At 31.0% G+C, this 19,596-nt stretch overlaps 2 protein-coding genes across 2 annotated transcripts; both read left to right on the top strand.

The window, feature by feature from the left end:
• Window positions 1-662: 662 nt before the first annotated feature.
• Window positions 663-9,445, top strand: Bm9955 (Uncharacterized protein; the record flags this gene model as incomplete). The annotated part of the gene is made up of 28 exons (XM_043081891.1): window positions 663-785; window positions 931-1,067; window positions 1,387-1,525; window positions 1,730-1,864; window positions 1,993-2,147; window positions 2,268-2,397; window positions 2,534-2,577; window positions 2,719-2,872; window positions 2,949-3,066; window positions 3,330-3,531; window positions 3,663-3,763; window positions 3,898-3,989; window positions 4,084-4,330; window positions 4,433-4,539; window positions 4,638-4,704; window positions 4,955-5,067; window positions 5,147-5,239; window positions 5,867-6,029; window positions 6,511-6,692; window positions 6,887-7,068; window positions 7,186-7,324; window positions 7,544-7,772; window positions 8,055-8,155; window positions 8,299-8,431; window positions 8,567-8,730; window positions 8,851-8,964; window positions 9,037-9,259; window positions 9,393-9,445. 28 exons carry the CDS (start codon window positions 663-665, stop codon window positions 9,443-9,445), a joined length of 3,840 nt encoding a protein of 1,279 aa, XP_042937825.1.
• A 3,102-nt stretch (window positions 9,446-12,547) lies between these two features.
• Bm3632 (Uncharacterized protein) lies at window positions 12,548-14,004 on the top strand (the record flags this gene model as incomplete). The annotated part of the gene is made up of 6 exons (XM_043081892.1): window positions 12,548-12,591; window positions 12,833-12,930; window positions 13,002-13,071; window positions 13,253-13,309; window positions 13,441-13,579; window positions 13,942-14,004. The coding sequence occupies 6 exons, from the start codon at window positions 12,548-12,550 to the stop codon at window positions 14,002-14,004; spliced, it is 471 nt and encodes a 156-aa protein (XP_042937826.1).
• Between the last annotated feature and the right edge of the window lie 5,592 nt (window positions 14,005-19,596).

Here is a 19,596-nt window from a genome sequence, read left to right on the forward strand (position 1 = left end):
TAATTCATTCCTCTCTCTACTTTTCCTATTGGAATTTGTTTCTTTTCTCGCTTAAGTATTTTTCATATATCTTTCTTTTTTAAAAAAAATTGAGAAAAAGTTAGGTAAGAAAAAAAAATTTTTTTTTTAAAAAGTAAAGTTCACAACACATATTAAAACCTTTTCATCGTGTCAAGCTACTTTATTAACTACTAAAGTGCATTAAGTTGAAAAAAAAAAAAAAAAAATGATTTCAGGGAAAATAACTAAAAAGAAAAAAAAAACACGTAAATAGACATCCCGATGTATGGGAATGAATTGAGGCGTAATGGGGCGTTGTTAAATGTAGCTTATAGGCTGTCTGAATTGCGGATTTTGGTTAACATTTTAGCTTAACATGATGAAAGGGTGCTTTCGAATGGTGCTTCCTTTTCGGGGTCAGAGGGCAGCGATGGATATTCAGTAAAAGTTAGTTAGAGAACAGGATCACATTTGAAATTTCTCTTTGCTTACCGCAATAACATCAGAGTACCACATGTTCATCTACTTTTTTCTCTTACACAAGTGGGGAATATAATGATATCCCAATACCGTCATATTTTATTTCAGGTGTAATGGACATAACGAGAAATCTATATTTATGTAACTGCAAATAATTGAACTGAACTACTGTTTTGCAAATAATGATATCTAATGATTACCGAAGGTGTACTGAATCTGATGATTGCCAGGAAAGAGCTGGATCGATGGTTAATATATCAGGATATTTCAACCACGTGGACGAGTGTTATGCTTTAACTGAACAGGTGTTTTCGATAAACCATAACCCTAATTAATTCCGTATTTAAAACGGGTGCATGAACTAGTTAAATATTCATGTCTCATTTTTGAACAATTTTCATTTGAGTTATTTGATGGAATTAGGGATTGCTATAAAACTATGTACTACAGGTTTCGGCGACATCCTCATCTGACACGTCAAGAACAAAACTAACATGTTTCGATGTTGGCCGTAATTATATCGCATTTGGGAGTAACTGTGGTATTTTATTTCTTTTCAATCGTCGATTGAATCGCAGCGCTTCCCCGTAAAGTTTTGCATCTCGTTTGATACATTGCTAACATGATAAGATCTGTAGTGACTGAAGCTTTCAGAAACATTTTTGCTTCTCACTGCTTGCTAGGGAGCTGTGAAATTTTTTGAAAATTTTGATTATGAAATTTTTGATTACTTATAATGTCAAAACATACAGGAATTTTTGAACTCTTGACCATATGACTGGTACCCAGACATAGTCTCCGCTTTATTACCAAAGCGGTAAAAAAGTTGTTATGAAAAGGTTTTACAACAAAACATTCCTTTTCTAACAGTTTCGTGTACAAAATGCTTGAACTTCTAAATTTCAGCTTACGAACAAATATCGATGATTTAATCACATGTGTAAAACTTTTCTCAGGGGAATATGACTTGCTGGCCGCAGGGTATAATTCTGGGGGCCTTATATTACTGAATTTCCCAACCGGGAAGCCCGGTTCGACCAGAAGAGTTTCTTTTTCTTTCATTAGAAGTGAAAATTCATTATTTATTTGTTAATAATAGTTTTCTTTTTGAAGGAGATTCATCTTTTTTGGATAATTTCAATTTATTATAATAAGCGCACTACTTTACATTTGTAACTTACCAGGAAATTTTGTATTGATCTATCTCTTTTTGAAGACTCGTAGGAGTTTTTCATACCATAATTTGCAGCTGGGGCAAAATCTGTCATTCGATGGACACAGAGGGCATGCGATCAATTGCATTGCTTGGACAGAGGATGGAAAAAAAGTATTTTCTGCTGATGACGCTGGTATTGTGGTCGTTACATCAGTAGATTTTGTTAGTGTCAGTAAAGCCGCAATTTTGTTGAATTGTTTGAACAGTTCGTTTATTACCTAATGTCTCAGTCATTCTGGATAGTATTTTAAAATGTCAAAATGTCGAGATTTGTTTTATTTAAAAAATATTTGCAGAATATTTTTCAAACGACATTTGTTTGCTTCGAACACACCTGTATAATGCAGTTAACTCATGTTTGCAACCTTCTAGCTCTCTGCACTGTTAGAAGAGTCGCTGTTATTGATGAAAAATTTAATTTTATACTGGAAATCGACCAACATCAACAGAAGTATTCTTTTTTTTTTTGTTACTTTGGTTGTTAAACAGGAAAAAAAAATTTTTTTATCAATTGAAAAAAATTTATGAATTACTTAAAAATTTGACAAAATAATTTTTCCAAGATTTTTAGAGCTATCTGTATACATATGATTGCTAAACCCTGTGGTACGGAATTATTCGTTCTTCAGTCAGATGGTTTCATAGTTGTTTACGATATTTCCTGTGGTGAGAAGAAAAAGAATTTTAGTGTGTCGGAAGACGTAAGTATATATAGAATATTCACGTTTCAACTAGTGTTTGTTTCCATGATCTTGCTCATTATTTCGATTTTAAGGTTTCATATTGAACATATTCTAATATTTTGTACAAATGTAACATAGTGGTGCTTAATTTTAGGTAAAACAGAAGTTGGACATAACAGATTTTTCAACTGAGTACAGGTTGTCTTTTTATTTCTTGCTGTATTAATTGGCACCAAGATGTTTTATATATTTCATTAACTCAGGAAAATAATAAAAGCTCAATTCAGATCTGATTCATTAAGAAATGTAGTAGTTTTTTATAATTCAATGAATTTTCAGGTTACAGCAATGGAGATCGTGCATGTTAGTGGTGCATTCTCAAATTTGTATAATTTATTTCTACAACCACATTGTTTTATTGAATTTAGTGGATCAAACTACAATTTTGTCATCATTTGATCTGAACACTCTTTTCTGTGATAGAGCGTTTGAAGTAAGCTGATCGGAATTTTGGGATCTTTTGCACTGAAAGAAATCCATTATTCATTGCTTGGATTTTTTCTTTCCAGACATCTATTTGCGTTGAGCCAGAATTTTCATTCTCAACTATTTTTGTCCTCGGTCCAGATAATCGTGTTTTTCGTCTCTCATCGAACGAAGTTCCTTCGTATCTTACAGAAGCTCGCGGTGAATTCTTTTCTAAATTATGCTACATTTCTTCGAAATGGATTGAGATTTTCAAGCTTTAATAATCCTACTCCGCCTCCTTTATTTGCAGCGCCTTCTAGGTTCCCATACTCTTCTTTATGTTTAGAAAAAAGATTTAATATTTTGAAATAATTGTTTACTGTTTAGTATTACAGATAGTAAATTCACTGGTATAGCATCTGAAACCTGAAGAACATACTTTCTATATCTTTCCGATCTCTTTTATAATAAAAGTCTTTCAGAAATACCGAAAGAATTCACATCAAAAACCTTCTTAAGCTCTTTCCAAAAAACTACTAAATTACTGCCAAATGCTTCGAAGGATGTATTTTGTGATGGCTTAAAAGTAGCAAAGGAGATGAATATTTTTTCCACTTTACGTAATTTTCCTCTTCCAATTTTGAATGCTTTGCCTGATTCGGACTGCATTCTGCGTAATAGCAGGTAATGCTATTGAACTAAATCATGAATCTTTTATTCTATGGCTGTGAAAATTATTGCTGTAATCCACACGTCAAAAACTTCTTACCACTTTCTGAAAACTATTAAATCAAGTCTGATGGTGATTATTTCAGCCGTAATTCTCTTTGCGATCAATCATCGGATAGTGATTCAGAAGATGATAAGTCGGGTATTGCACGGCCTCGGAATAGGAGTAATATTTTAAAACATTTTGGTAAATTATTTTATTATAGATGTTTTTTATTTGCAGAACTATTAGGATTTCCCATAAATTTTTCAGTAGTCTTTGAGTTTATGTAGTCTTTATTGGATTATTGTTTATAAGATTACTACCAGTCAGATTTGTAGAGCAGATACAGATACAACCAACCAGTATTGTGGAAAACGTCAGTAAAGTGGCACGGAAATTAGTTGATAGAGTGGGCGGTTTTGGTACACAGGTATATTGGTTATTTAAAAGATTTTCGTAAGCTTGTCATTTCTGAGATCTGAAAATTGAAATTTCCATAACTTTTTCAAAATGCCAGAATCTAGGTCGAGAACGGCTTTACGATGCAATCTATGTGTGATGCTGACACGGTAGATGTGGAAAAACCATTGTTCCCAGTTGAACAATCTGGTATTCTTCAAGAAATTATGGTTCGTAGGACGAAGACAGTTCTTACGTGTAAGAGGAAGAAAACTAGAAAAGTGGATGATTTCGACAAATCCAGCTTAATGGATTCATCCAAGGAGGATCTGAATTCTGTTGATGAGCATACGCTGAAAAATATCAAAGGAGGTATGCATTCAAGACTAAGATACTCTGCCGTTTCTTTTTGACAACGGTTAAGTTAGTAGGAGAAAAGATTGCTGAAACATTCTTGAAATTAAGTATTTATAGCACTTACAATTCCGTTACAAATTGGCGGAGTGAACTGTCAGTCTCAGAAGGATTTACATGGTGGCAATATCAAACAGAGAGCTGATTGCAGCAAAGAGTGTCAAGAAGTGAATACGAAATTATTATCCTTATTTTTCATTTTTTAGAATTACTTATTAAAACAATCTTCCCTTCATTTTTTTTTTTTTTTAACTACAAATTGCAGATGATTTGGATTGCTGAACTGAATGATGGTATTGATATGAAAAATAAAGAGCGTGACTCAGCAACAAGTAAGTCGTCGATATTGTTTTGTTTTGTTTTGTTTTGTTTTTTTTTTTTTTATTTTATTCTGGAAATTTCGAAATTGCACAAATTGGAGATGGAAAGGAGTAAAAAGAAATCCTTTCACTGCCATCATAATTTTCGGATTAAGAATTTCAAATTTTTCTGTGAGAATTTTTAAAGCTTAATTCTTCTAATTAAATCCTATGATCAATATTCAAATATTGATATCAATACACTTTGACACAATTATTTCAGAAGAATCCACTGAACAAAATCTAGCGAATTCGATGCCGGAATTATTGATGGAAGGAAATGCTTATGAATTTTTAATGAAGGATGCACTGGAAAGAAAACCTTCTGTTTTTGAGGTAATTTTATAAATACAATTAGAATATCTATTTTTTTGTGATGATAATGTGACATCTATAATTTTAAAATGTTCTGTAGCAAGCAACAAGTAGTGCTATATGTCTACCGGATGATGAACAACTGATCAAAAACATTGTTGTGATGAATAACTTCAGTGATATTTGGAGAGAGGTTTGGAGGTTTTAATACATTTTAACTTTTAGTTGTTGAATATGCTTTTCAGTCAGAATGATTTTATTTTGGAGTATATATTTGTGTCTTCAGTAATAGCTAGGCAGTTGAGCAGTAAGTAAATTTTTGAAGGAATCATGGAATTATAGCGTCTGATAAGTCTTGGCAACTTCTAATCATTTGCCAAATCATTTATTTTTGTTAATGCGCTCCGTATATATATATCAACTGCAGCTTAATTTCGGTTGTACTATGAATATTGGGGTCCTTCACACCTCCAAATCCGAATAACCATTCATGGTTCTTGTGTGGTTTCTGGAACATTATTTTGATCTCTTCACTTATGTTACAAATAATTTTAACAAAGCAGTAATTAAGTTTGGACTTATAGGACTATCTACTGGAAATCAAGAAGTAGGGACTATCGAAATTTAATTGAAAAAGAAGGAAAGGCCTTAAAAATTATACATAGATAGGATTCAAAAATTTAATGCAACTAAAGAAGGAGTGATTTCTCAGCATAAAAATGTTCAGTAATAATATATCATCTTAAAATATTTTCCACTAGAGGATATGAAGTTCACCAAACTACTGTTAATCTTGTCTTTTTCTTAGTGTTAATTTCAGATAAAACTGCCATATTCCTGTTCATCTTTTTCTGTTTCATCCAAATATTTTATTATTTGTCATTCGAAAAAAAAGAGAAGGCCTTATTATTTGTTTATTCCTTACTGTGGCACTCCGCAGTGGATAAAATTAAAGCAGAAAGCAGATCATTTTGTTGTTAATGGTTTGTTTTGTGGAATTTATCTGACCTAGTAGCTGTTCTAATAAACCAATGTTTAGTTCAAAGTTGATCCATTTCAAAAAAGTTGATTTGTATTGAGTTTCTGTGTAAAAATTTTCTTTCATTATGAGCTGTGGAGTTTATTTTTCGTAGTACTGTTACTAGCATATTTTCAAAATTATTTTCAATTTATTATTATTTTCTTAATGAAAAGCTTTTTCCTGCAAAGTTTGATTCAGCATAGAACAAAAATAACAAAGAAGAATTTTATTATTTTCTTTATATCGAATAGCTTATTTTTTGAAAATTTTTTCATTTTACTTGTTTTATTTAAATTTAATTTTAATAGCATTCATTGCCTTCATTCTTAATATGTAATTATTCTAATACGGGAATCAAGTATGTGTTAACTCCGGAGTTATCCCAAGTTCCTTGATCAACTATTTAATATTGTTAAAATAATTGAATTTTAAAAATTTTCAAGATGATGGTACCTTAGTTTGGAAAATCCTTAAAAATGTCGCATTTGCTCCCATGAAAAGTAACATTGGATCTGATTCATTTTTAACATCTCTTCATTGGACTGTTGTTGCTGACGAGGGTGGTGGTGTAATTGAAGCTGCGCTAACCAGTCGTTCGGCTTGGTACATAACAAAATCAGGAGAGGTATGGTTTCTTTTTTTTTTTTTTTTCACTCTGTATTTGCAAACAATCTAGTGGAGAGGCTAAAACTGATGTAGGTTGCTTAAATGACAGTGCAAATAGTCTTTGAAAATATATTGTGGATGTAGTTTTTTCTTTTTTCATAAGTTTTTTGAGATTTTTAAACAGTTTTGAAATATTTAATAATTAAATTAAAGGTTTTTGTACAACTATGTTTACCGGAAATGGGAATTCTCAGTAGATGCGAAACGTCGTGGCTGTTGCATTCCATCACTGCAAGTGAGTTGGCGGTTTGGGCGCTACAAGTTGAATCAGGTCGCCTTGTAGTACGCACTGGACTAAAGCATAGTCCAGTTGGATTGGATTGGGTTGAAATTGTGTACGTTTTTTGCTTAATTTTTCATCATCACTTGCTGAAGAGAAAATTAAAATATTTAAAAATGGCTTTCCCTTTTCAAATTAAAATTTTTTGATTCTATATCTAAAAATTTTACAGGCCTCATGGCCCTACGCGTTTAATTAGCATTTGTTTATATGGCCAGAGTGGTTGGGCAATTGATGAAAAACATTCATTATGGTTCACAAATGGTGTGGGATATCAAAGTCCATTTGGCTGGACAGGGAGTTGGATGAAAGTACTTTTTTTCTTTAACGTTCTATTTATTTAAAAGGTGAAGGAAAATAAGAACTTGACTATTTCTAATTGCTATAATTTTTCTGCAGTTTATCAAGAATCGTACAAACTTCATGTTCCATATTTTTTTACATTATTTTTCCTAGCAGTTTGATTTGCTGTTGTTTAAAAAATAAAATTTTAAGTTTTTTCTCAGGTTTTTTCGAATTTTTTCTTTGAGGTTTATAATCCATGGGATGTTTCACCGGATATTAATCGGTTGTTGACTTTACCATGGATTATTCGCGTCTCTTCGGCAGGAGTTTTCGTATGTGTCGACAATAAGTGTTATTGGTCATCTGGCGCCAGCTTTCTTTCTGGACATCGCCTAGAACACATTGTGAGGGATAGCTTCTCAGTCGACAACAATTTTGAATTAATAGCAGGCGGAGGTTTAAAAGAAGATTTTGGTGAGTATTTTGGGTTGTTGCAGAAGCTTGTTTATTCATATATTAAAATCGGCAAATATACTTTTGTAATCTGTTATTGTGTTAGTTTTTGAAGGAGATCGAGCTTGGCAAACTTAATACTCTTCCTATTTTGAATTTAGTATTGGTGGGTTTTTTGTGAATTTAGTATTGGTGGGTTTTTTTATGCTTGTAAAGAACGTTAAAATATTGACTGGAGAATTCTTCCTAAGAAAGCCCACTATGAATCAAAAAGGTCAATGTATGGTAACATTTTTGTTGCAGATTGTTTAACTTTATGTCGAATTAATGAAGTATTCCTTTATCGATTGAAAAATAGTTATTTCTATTCTCTACCAGCCTTTCCAGCATCATTCAATTCAAATGTAATATATTTCGTACGTAGAGCTTTTTATTAATAATTGAAGTGCTTTGATGCAAGCTGCATATGTTTTTTTGAAAAAATTGTTTATCTTTGAACTGTTTCTTTATTTCATCTGTTAATATGTTTCAATTTAAAACCTTTCAGATAATTGAAGTGTCGTCTTTTGACGAGAGTGTGTATGTATTGGATAGTTCTGGTTGTATATACGTGAAGGAAAATATAAGTACTGTTTCCCCATTTGGTGTTGATTGGAAAATCTTAGACACAGGGCCTTGCGGTTAGCTTTTTTATTTTTATTTTTTTATTTTTGATTTCGATTTTTTTATTTTTGAAGGTCTATCTACTCAGTTTATCTTACTTTTACTTTTTTGAAGATTTGGATTAAATATTTACATAATTGCTGCATATTCAGGTTCACCAATAATATCATTTACCGTCACATCGGTTTCATTATGGGTACTTACGGCAGCTAATGAAACCTGTTTGTATGTAAAGAATGAGAAGAAGGAACCGCTAGTTGGTACAAATCCTAAATGGATTCATCTGAAAGCTTTGGATGGTTGTATATTCGATAAAGTTAGGAATTTATATATGAGACATTTCATTGAAGAGCTCTTTGCTTATTTCGGCTGTAATTATGCTGCTTTTGCTTGTGACTTTCAAATTTGTTATTTAATAAAGTAGTTGTTTTTTTAGATTCGTGCATCCTCTAATGGAATGTATGTATGGGTATTTTCGAGGAACAGTGGGCGTGCATGGGCTCGCAATTCTATTACGGACGTACTCCCTTCTGGAAAGTCATGGATAGAGGTTAATTGCTGTCTGAAGTTTTGAATGGATTTAAAATAAACGCTTATTGAAATTCGAAGATGGCGGTTTCAGGCGAGTAATGAGCCTGGTGTTTACGACTTGGCTGTAGGGTGTAAAATAATCTGGTCGCTTTCCGCTTCTGGACAGCTTCACAGACTACAAGGTCTTGCGATCAGCAATCGAGCTGGAAATTATTGGAAGCCTATCCCACTTTATTTAAAAGCAGTGACTATTGATAGAAAAGAACGGTTATGGGGAATCGACTTGAACAAGCGATTAGTTTCTCACAAGTTAAGTTTTCATTTTATGCTCTTGCTAGTTTATCGTATTCAAATTTTATTAATTTTCATAACATTTTCTTGTTATTTTTTGATTTCTAAAAAATTCGTATGCCATGAATTTAATTTTCTGATGTTGAAGAATTTTAGACCGAACTGTATCCTCCCTTCAATGGCCATCAGCTGAATGCGATGAAGATTAATTAATGGTAATCACTTGTATATTTCTGGTATTGTTAACCATTTCGAATATTTTTTCATAATTTATTGTTTTAGTAAAATTATTCATTAGTCCTCACTATTCTCACTCAGAAATTCAAAAATCTCATAAAATATAAATTTGTTTTAAGTAATCTCCGGTATATTTCTCATCTTTTTTATGCTTGATTGTAATTATCTTCGTGGTAAATTTTCTTTGCTTTGGGGTAACTATTGCTGTAGTTGCATCTAGTAATCAGCATACTCAGTATTGTGAATCTAGTCCCAAAATTTCTTTTTCTTTTTAACTTTGCCAGTTTTCAGTTATTAAAAAATAACTCTTTTTATTAAAATTATTTTCATTTTTGTTAGTTCTTCAATTTGCTATTTATAACGCTGGTTGATATGAATATGACGTATCTCTTTGTGTTGCTGAATTACACAGCTATACAAAACAGTAATCATCTGGTATATGTTATCTGATATGTAAAAAAATGGAAAAGTTGTTTGCACGAATTTTTTTGGATTAAAAGAAGATGTAATTAACACGTTTTTGTTGAAGGAAGAGGTTTGTAGCGTGATATTAGGACTTATGACTTCGTTAACACTTAATTACTTTCTCTTTCAATAAGAGTTAGAAATTCTAAACACAGTGCATCGACAGACTTCCGCTCATTAATCTTTAAATTTCAACTTGTTCTCTGGAAGACAACAATTACTTAAGGAAGTGAGTGAGGGGCGGGGAAAGTGTTTTGTCTTGAGTTTTCTGTTTTGTAAGGGAGAATGTAAAGAGTTGCTCGTTTTAAGTTGTATTTTACTGTTTATGAGGATGAGGGACTGTATCACGATTTCGGGATTGTAGCGTTAATTCATGAATAAACAACCATACCTTACCTCTACTATGATCACGTTGTATTTGGGTTAATATTCGACTGATTTGCATTGTTACTTCCTTAAAGAGTTCGAATGAATCTTAATCTCCCCTACTTCCTTTTATTTCGCCTACATACTTATTTTTTCTCATATAAAGTTTTGCTAAGAATTTTCAGACTCTGATCACATGCGATACTTATGTGAGCTATGAAATCTAACAATGGTAATTTACTTTGGTTATAGGTAATCTTGAGATAAATTGAAGAATTGCAATATCTCTTGTTTGGACCATTTTAATGGATGTCCTATTGTCCATGTATTCCTTTAAATTTCTTCCTTTCTTTCCGCATAGATTTTCATAGTCTCACTAGATTAGTCGATAAGAAAGTGAACTGAAACTTGTAAACAGTTGATTATATTGCATCATTTTTCGATCTGCTGGCTAATTAAAGTATAGGAAAACACAAATAAGAACTGGGCTGTGTTAAATGGAAAATTGTGACTGGTAATGATAAAAATTAGATGTAATTTACTATATTCTAATGAAGCATAATTGTAGTTCTTTTGACCTCTGATGCTTCTATGTCCTAAGACATGATGTCGTACTGTACGATACAGTTTGATTTCTTCTTTACAGTTATCAGCTATTCAGAAATAATACAAAAAATAACTCAAATGAAACAGGAACTACAAGACTTAGTCAAAATCAAAACTTAGTTGAACCATCACTTTTCATTTCAATTTATTTTTTCAAGTTTCGAAAATTTCTAAGGCCATCCAAAAGTATGATGAATTTGCACAAGTGAACAAAATAAAAATACTATCAACTTTATATTAGTAATTTCAATATCATTGACGATCAATAACTTTCAGAGTTAACTCAGACAGACGAAATATTCGACTATGATGCTGAATCAACCAAAACTAAGGCCAGCATAATCAAAAATTGATACTGAGGAGTTCTAAATGCTTGTACTACGTTTGATTACTACTAAATGTATGAATAATTTGTCGACCGTTTCATTTTCATTGATACACCATTTTTATGTTGCTGTGGAGATAGCTGGAAAACCTATAAGACTCCTTTCCAAATAAATATTACCTTCCCATTGCTTGCCGATAGTCAATATAATATGTTTACACAAATATTTTGTTTGATTTATCCATCGATGATGCATCACTTTAGCAGCAAACTACTCTATCAACAATTCACTCAGAGTGACAGATGTTGACAAGTTGACTCAGTGCTTTATTTCTTTTTTAGTTGTGTCTTAAAGTTTGATTTACAGCAAGATGGAATAATAGTAAGGTGATTCAAAAATTTAATAAGATGACCCGTGAATTAAAAAAATTTTAATTTCGAAAAAAATTTGTATTTCAGGAATAGTTAAGTGAAAAGTTTAATCGGAAAGATCATGTTCTTATTTTAAAAAGCTTACATCATGTTCTTATTATTTCGATTGTTATTAAATTAAGTTCAATCAAAGTAAGCTGAAAATCAGCTTTTTGAAGTAGATAATGGTATGTGACATAAGATAATTTGTTAAGTACTAGTAGTAGCTTACTTTAATCTCTTCACTTGAATAGTAATTGTACTTGGAAGTTCTCTCTTCAAAATATTTCTCTTTCTAATATATTCGAGAGACGAATAATTACAGCTGAAAAAGCAAGCATTTTTTCAATTAAATAAAGATAAATTAAAAAAGTCAATTGAACATGTGATTTTCTCATCGTATTGAAACAACTTGTCAAAGTTTTGACATGAATTTGGTAAAGTTTTATACTGCTAATAATTCCGCTAATAAATAAGTTTAACTAGTATTCCAGATTGAGCCTAATGGAACAGTTAAGTTATCCTGCGTTCTAACTGAGTCTTACAGCATATTTCAAGAAAATTATTCATGTGAAAATGAAACAGTTTAGTAAACTTTCCTCTTCCACCTCCTTCCCCACTTCTTTTCTTTATCTCCGAGAGTAATGTACATTGGTGCTCTCAATTCGAGAATTGCTCTGATACTGAGTAAGGTGGAGGAAAAAAGTTAGAAGAGTCCTATGATGAATTTGTTTGTCAAGACCTTAATTCTTTTATAGATATTTATCTGTCCTTGTCCTTTAAGTTCTGTCTTCATTCTTTCTTTCGAATAATATTTTTGAATTATATTTATTTGTAATTAACAAGTTGCAAGTCCCAAATATTGGAGAAAGCACTTCCAATAAAATCATTTTAAATCTAAATGAATCGATGGGAAGCATATCAGTACAGTCCCACTGCTGTCGTGTAAGTCTCATGAAATTTCGTTAATTAGATTTTTCTTTAATGAATCTGCGCAATTTCTTCTTAACTGCACATACTAGTTGTTAATGTCCTCAACACATCAGAATCGAATATTTAATGGTAATTTGTCGTTGGTTTTGCGTGAGTTTAGTTCTTGATTTACTTGACAATTTGAGCTAAGAAAGTCTATTGATTCACTAAGTTGTTTTTCATCCTTATGTAACTAATTACTTTGAAGTTGTAGGCAAAATCAAGTGACAATGCAGGATAGTAAGGCACTTGTTGAACGTGAAGTCTTCCAGCACGCTACTGTTGGCAACTTCTTGGGATCCAGTATTGAAGGTCTCTCCTTTTAAACTTCGTGTTCTACTACTTGAATTTAAAGTTTTACGTTAATATTTCCATGATTTCAGGGTCAGGTTCCGGTTTTATACGCTGTCTATATACAGCAAAGAATACAATAAATGCAACCGTCACATTGTTGTGAGATTTTCGAACTCTACAACCACTAACATTAAAATCAAACACAATATGCTGTCATTTGTACCGCGTCTCTCTGAAACGGAATTAATTTTCAGTCGGAAAGCATAAGTTTTGGAAGTAATTAAAATTGAAGTATTACAACAAAAATCCCGCAACAATAAGTTATTCAGAAATGTTGCAGATGTGATGTCAATGCTGGTTGCTGTGAGAGAGGTTGCTGTCCTCAAGATCTTTTCTGGTAAATTATTTGGTCGAATTCTAGAAGACTTGATAGATTTCCAGTGCAATAATGAAATTTTTCTCAGAATATTTGTACAGTAATATATCATCGATATTTAATTTCAATTTCAGATAATAAATTTATTTCAGGATGGCTGGAGTATTTATTCTCTTAGTTTTCGTGCTTTTGGTGTTTTTCATTGGCGCATGCATCGTAATTTGTTGTTATTGGCGATCGAAAAGGGAGCAACGTAGGGAAGCTTATGAATATAGCATATATGGCTCTCAGGTATGCCAGTTTTTATGATTTATTCTATTAAAGTTGATTGAATTTTAAACTCAGAAAGCCTTTTTTTCCCATTCCAAAGCTTTTTGACATACTGAATGAGTGAATAGATTCAATATGCAAATATGATAGTATTGAAGGGAGAGCATGCATCGATCCATGTTTTATTCGCAACTGAAGGCGAGTATACTTGACTAGCTAAGCAAATGTTTTCCATTGACTGAGATAGTTTTCATGAACGACTTCAAAGAAGTAAAGTATATTATGACCACTTTATCCAGCCAAGCAAATTTAAATAAATCTTTGAAATGATTTGAATTTTTGTAAGAATTTAATTCTTTATCTTTAAATATATCGTATTTCAGGTCGGCATGTATCCAGATGGATGCAATTCTTATACAAGCCGATCTGTCTATCAAAGGTATTAACTGTGTTTGTCTGCTCATATAGATGTTTTATAAAGGAAAAGGGAGTGATAAAAATCATTGTTACTGAATCACAATTACATTCGCATCATAATGTCGCCTTCTGGTTGAGTTACTTTCTGATCAAGCTACTTGTTGGATTCAAATAAATCATTCTCGTGGTGTTCAATTTGATTAACATTTCTAATTTTCCTGATCATCAATATTTAACTAAGTTTACACATTTTATAATAAGGCGAAAATGCTGATTTTCTTGTCTCACTTCACAACCATCCTTACAACTTCCATCAATAGTAAACCCCAACTCAAGCAGTTCCTCATTTGAAAAAGATATTCACATAATAGCTTGAAATTTCACTTCACAATAAGAGCATATAATCTGAACCTAAGCAGAAAATTTATTCATTATTCGTAAAAATCGATTGCTCCATTGGAGAGTAGTCATTGAAAATGCAAATCTTTAAGTCCACTGATAAGATTCGATTCATGAATTTTCCCCGCTGTGGTATTTGTGAGAATGATTTGTAGCATATTCTCATGAATAATTACTTCGTAAGGGACAATTTCAAATAACACTACCTCTTAGGTGGGTTCATTCGCATCAACCTAAGAACATCACCATAGTAACTGACCACTTAATAATGAATGAGTTTGAAGTCGCCGTATATTTTTTACTGTAGAAAAGCTTGTCGTTGTCATTTTCAGCTGTTAGGAAGTCGAGTCTTTGATGCTCAATAAGTATGTGTCTCGTTCGAGTCAGCCATTATTATCTTCTATCAAGTTTTCATATTATAAATGCAAATTGTTAAAATGCTTGATCTATGTGTATTGCAAGCAATTTTTCAACTTAATGTTTATTCTTGTAGAATAATAAGACTAGTTCTAGCAAGTCAGAAATTCTGATGAACACATAGACTTTTTGTTACTTTTGATCCATTTATCATTCTATCCTTATGATATTAATTAGATTAAAGATTATGCCTTAGATTTTATTCAAACTTTAGTAAAAGATGAAATTTATCATCACGAAGTTCTTTTCAATTATTACAAATATTAATTTAAACCAGGAAACACAGTTATTTTCTTTAGATAAAAAAGTTGAAATGCTTTTGTTATTATCAGCTTTTACATTAAGATTAATTTAAGCTGTAAATTGCAATATTTAATGTTTTCTAACATTTCTATGTTAATAACAAGATTTCTAAATTTCATTGGGAATTTTCGAGGGAGATTTTCAACGTTTAAAATAACTTAGAATTAGAAATGAGAAAGAAACGATATTCTATCGTTTGTTTTCACAAAAGTCGAAGTGTAAATGTGTAGAATTTAACATTAAAAGATATAAGAAAAACTTACGCCTTGTCATACTTCAACACATAATTTTTTTTATCAGCATTATAATATATTAATGGATGTCAAATAGAAAAGCATATAGTAAGTTTTTAATCGATTTCTCAAATGAATGTTTGAAGAGCGAAAGCCAGTCATACCTACTCAGTTAAATGTCCTGATATCCCGTATCTTTTGAATCTTAATTCTGCTATGACATTTCTTCATGGAAGACAAGACACTGACCGTCTACATTCCTTAATCATAATGGAACTCAAGTAGAAATTTCAATATAGAATGAAAGCCATCCTTATCCATTCAGCAAAATTCCTCGTTTGATAATTAATAGTACGCTTATCTCATTTTTAAGCTTCCCGACAAATTCACTTAATAAAGTGCATTCATACTTCATTTTATTTGATGTTCAGTTCTCATTGTCATAACCATTGTTATTTAATTTAAAAATCTGAAATAGTAACAAGTATGAAGGCATATGGATTATTTTGAATAGAAATGAATGAAATAGTGCTGAAATAAAAAGACGTGCGATATCAGCCGTAATTAGCCGATATTATTTACTTCACGTACGTATTAATCAACCAGGCAATTTTTGCATAATTATTTTTGTTTTATAACATGTTATTAAGAAGTTCCTCTTAGTTGCAAATTCAATAAGTTTTGTTGGGTGGTAATACTGCATGCAACGCACAGTAACAGTTTCTGTAAACGGAAAAAAGCATTTAGTTTGAAAACTGCGTACTATTTAATTTTTAGAGCATTTTTTAAACTTTTTTTAGCATTATGCATTTTTGAAATAAATTAAATATTTTCACCACAAATGCGTGGTAGTGTTAATTGTTATTGGAAACTTTTTGCAATTGTTTTAGGTAGCTTTTCGAATTGCTTAATGAACTAGTAAAGTAAAACAATTCAATAAGAATATTTTCAGATAAAAATAGCTTAATTGATTTTAAATCTCAAGTTTAGATAATTGAACATTCAGAAGAATATAAAGTGCTACGTAGTTTTGTTTTATAAAAAAAAAAAAAAAAAAAAACAAATCAAGATTGATTGGAATCCAATGAAAAGTAAATGCTTTCTGATTGATAAAAACGAAATCAATTTCTAACTGATAAAAAAGTATCTGGAAGGTGAGTTAAATGAAAGCGCTTCAATATGTTAACAGAAACTGTCAAATATTTTTTGCATTTTTAAAATTCTTTTTGCTCCAAAAGAATTCAATTGAAAATAGCAAAGCAATAACATAAACATGGACTATAAATAATAGTTTATAACTTAGAGAGTTCGTAACTTAGGAAGAGCAACTTTAATCTAGCATTTGAAAGTAGAAATTATGAAGTCATAAACTGATATTAGCATATTTCAAGATCAGTTTGACTTTTGGCTTTTGTATGACACTTTCTGATTTTTGCATTATGGAAGGTTATGAAAAGTTTGCCACAAGGTAAAAGAAGAAAGAAAAAGGGTAGAGAAGGAAGGGGAAGAATTACATTCATTTAAAAAAATAGGCACAGCTTTTATCGGAGGTGTCGAGAAAGTTCGATAAATTGAATGTAGAATTGGAAAAGCTCACATTGCAGTATTCTTGGCTTTCATATGTAGCAAGCCTATAATTTTTGGTAGCATAATTTCTTTTTTTTTTTTTTTTACTTTTCTAAAAATTGAAAATAAATACAAATTGGAAGGAACAACAAAGTGAGCCGTCGAATAAGCGATTCACTTTGCAGACATTTTATGCGGTAATGACATTTCTAATTAATTAAACAACGCTTTTTTCATTTATATTAGATCAATTGTTAGAATAAAAGAAGTGTTGCAAGATTACTTTGTATATTGCCCGCTTGCAGTTTATGACAGTGAAAATGATTGGTGATATATGAAGCGATTGATTTCAAAAAATTATATAAACTCTTTACTATGAAATTATCCGTTATTTGCTTATTCGAAACTATAATTTCTCATTTATTAGCATGAATTATTATTATTATTATTGATTGTAAAAAAAATGGCTCAGTCAGTGGAATTTACTTTTTGTCACGCCACCTTGTTTAGGTGTCACTACTAAAATGTTAATACACTATATTACAAGGTCACTAAACTGCTAAGTAAATGAAGCTTTGATGATACCGTATTACTTTTGTTTATCGTTGTCATTTAGATTGCTTTCAGAACTCTTTTGTTCATTGACGTTCAAAAATATATTTAAGTCTGTTTATAACTTAAGTAATGCTCGAATGTGCGCGATATTCAATGCAGCAATCCTTCAAAGAGGTTATCACTGAGTTTAAATATTCTTCCTTTCCTTTTCTTAGGATTCACTAATTATCTGTAGCAAACAAATAGTGAATACTACCATTTTTATTTAAAATAAATTATCCTCACAATGCTAATTACATTTTCTACTCAGTTTTCTCTTCCATTTTTAATATGTCACATTTACGTTCATTTTGACTTGTAGTAGTTAATGTTGTCGTTCAGAAATGCAAGCAGTATTATATAGATGAAGAGAAGGAATCGAATCCGGTTAAGGAACAACAATATGAATACTTGATGGAATAATAAAAATGATTATTTCAAAATTAGCCCAGTCGTCGAGACTTTCTTTTTGCCTCACCAATTAGTTTAGATATCATTGCTGACACACACATGCTTGTAACATATGGCCTGCAATATACTATTTATAAAATGCACTCTTCACTGAAAACATTTCTGTGCTGATCGGAGCATGCGACATGCGTCACATTTCGATGTTCCTTGAGTAAAGATGGAAGATCGTTGATACACCAAATGCGGTCAGCATGTAACGAGAAATGGGTAATCAGAATAATGGATGATGATTTACCTTGATAAAGAAGCAAAAGTGAAGGTAAGCAATTAAATGAAAGGCTCTGCAGCTCAAAGAAATTTCACTTATGTCCTTAATTCTGTTTGTTAGAAAGTAGAAATAGACTACTGACAGTTGTTATTATATTCCCTATGTTGGATAGTATTTCTGATTCAGTTAAATGACTTAAGCAAATGATTAATTTTGAAAATGCATCTTGAATGCTTATTTTTCCTAGTTCTACATATCATCTTTATATATGTCAACAATTAATTGTGTTCCCTTCTGGCTGCGATAACAAAGAAGGAAAGAATTCAAAATAAGAGTTATAGTCTGGTCTAAAACAAGGAAAACATTTTGACTAATTTTTGTAAAAACGAGTAGTCAAAAAGATTTTAATAAAAGATGATAAAGCTATTTTGATATTTGACTAATTGAAAAATTTTCACTGTTTCTTTGTTCCATATCAAATGATGAATATTTGATTTAAAATATTTTTTGTTAATTTTTGTTAATTTAAAATTCTGACTACTAACTGTATTAAACCTCTTTTTAAAAGTCATATGGAATCTCAGTAAGACCTTTCGAGAAACAAAGCATGAAATTTGAATTAAATATCTCAAGCTTGTTGTCTTTTTTTATTTTGAAATTCCGTTTGTTCCCCTTGTTTTGTCTTATTCCGAAGAGAAGAATTACATCTCATATTTTCCTCTTAATGATATCTACATCACATACGTCTAGACTAAAATCATAATTATTAGTGCTCCATTACGAGAATCCTCAAAATAATCTATAATGTCAATGGCAAAAATTATGTATGCAATTTAAAAATATTTTAAAAAATGGTAAACAAGCAAGTGTGTTAAAAAAAATTGACATTGAGCGAAATGCATTCTAATTCCTTAACGTATCATTCATTTGATATGAAGTAATTTGATATACGAAAATAGCAAGAAACCTAGAAATTATTCATGCGTAGTAGAAAAATATTTTTGGCATTCTTTGAAGTTAATTCACGTGACATTTTTTATTTTCAAATGATATTTTCTTATTTCAGCGCCTTACCTTCCTAATTTATAATCTCAGTGGTCATTGAATTGAACTGTCTTTGAATTTCTTTCATTCTTTCTTCTTCTCTTTACATCCTTCTTCCCACTTCCTCCATTTCAATAATTACCTGAAACAAAACCCAAATTAATTTTTTTGTGGTCTTCATTTTAAAAGGTTATCATCATTGCATCATAGTTTGTTTTCAACTAATTTTTACAAATTTTGTTGTATTTGCTTTTCACTTCTTTGTTTTTAAGGATAAAATTCGATCTTAAGTAATGTAGAATCGTTTAAATAACTAAACTTTTATTATCTCAAAACTTCTTATTGAGAAAGAAATGAGTGTTGAAGAGCTTTTAAACGGTCAGCAA

This window comes from Brugia malayi, assembly GCF_000002995.4.
Source record: "Brugia malayi strain FR3 genome assembly, contig: Bm_v4_Chr4_scaffold_001, whole genome shotgun sequence".
Classification (NCBI taxonomy): Eukaryota; Metazoa; Nematoda; class Chromadorea; order Rhabditida; family Onchocercidae; genus Brugia; species Brugia malayi.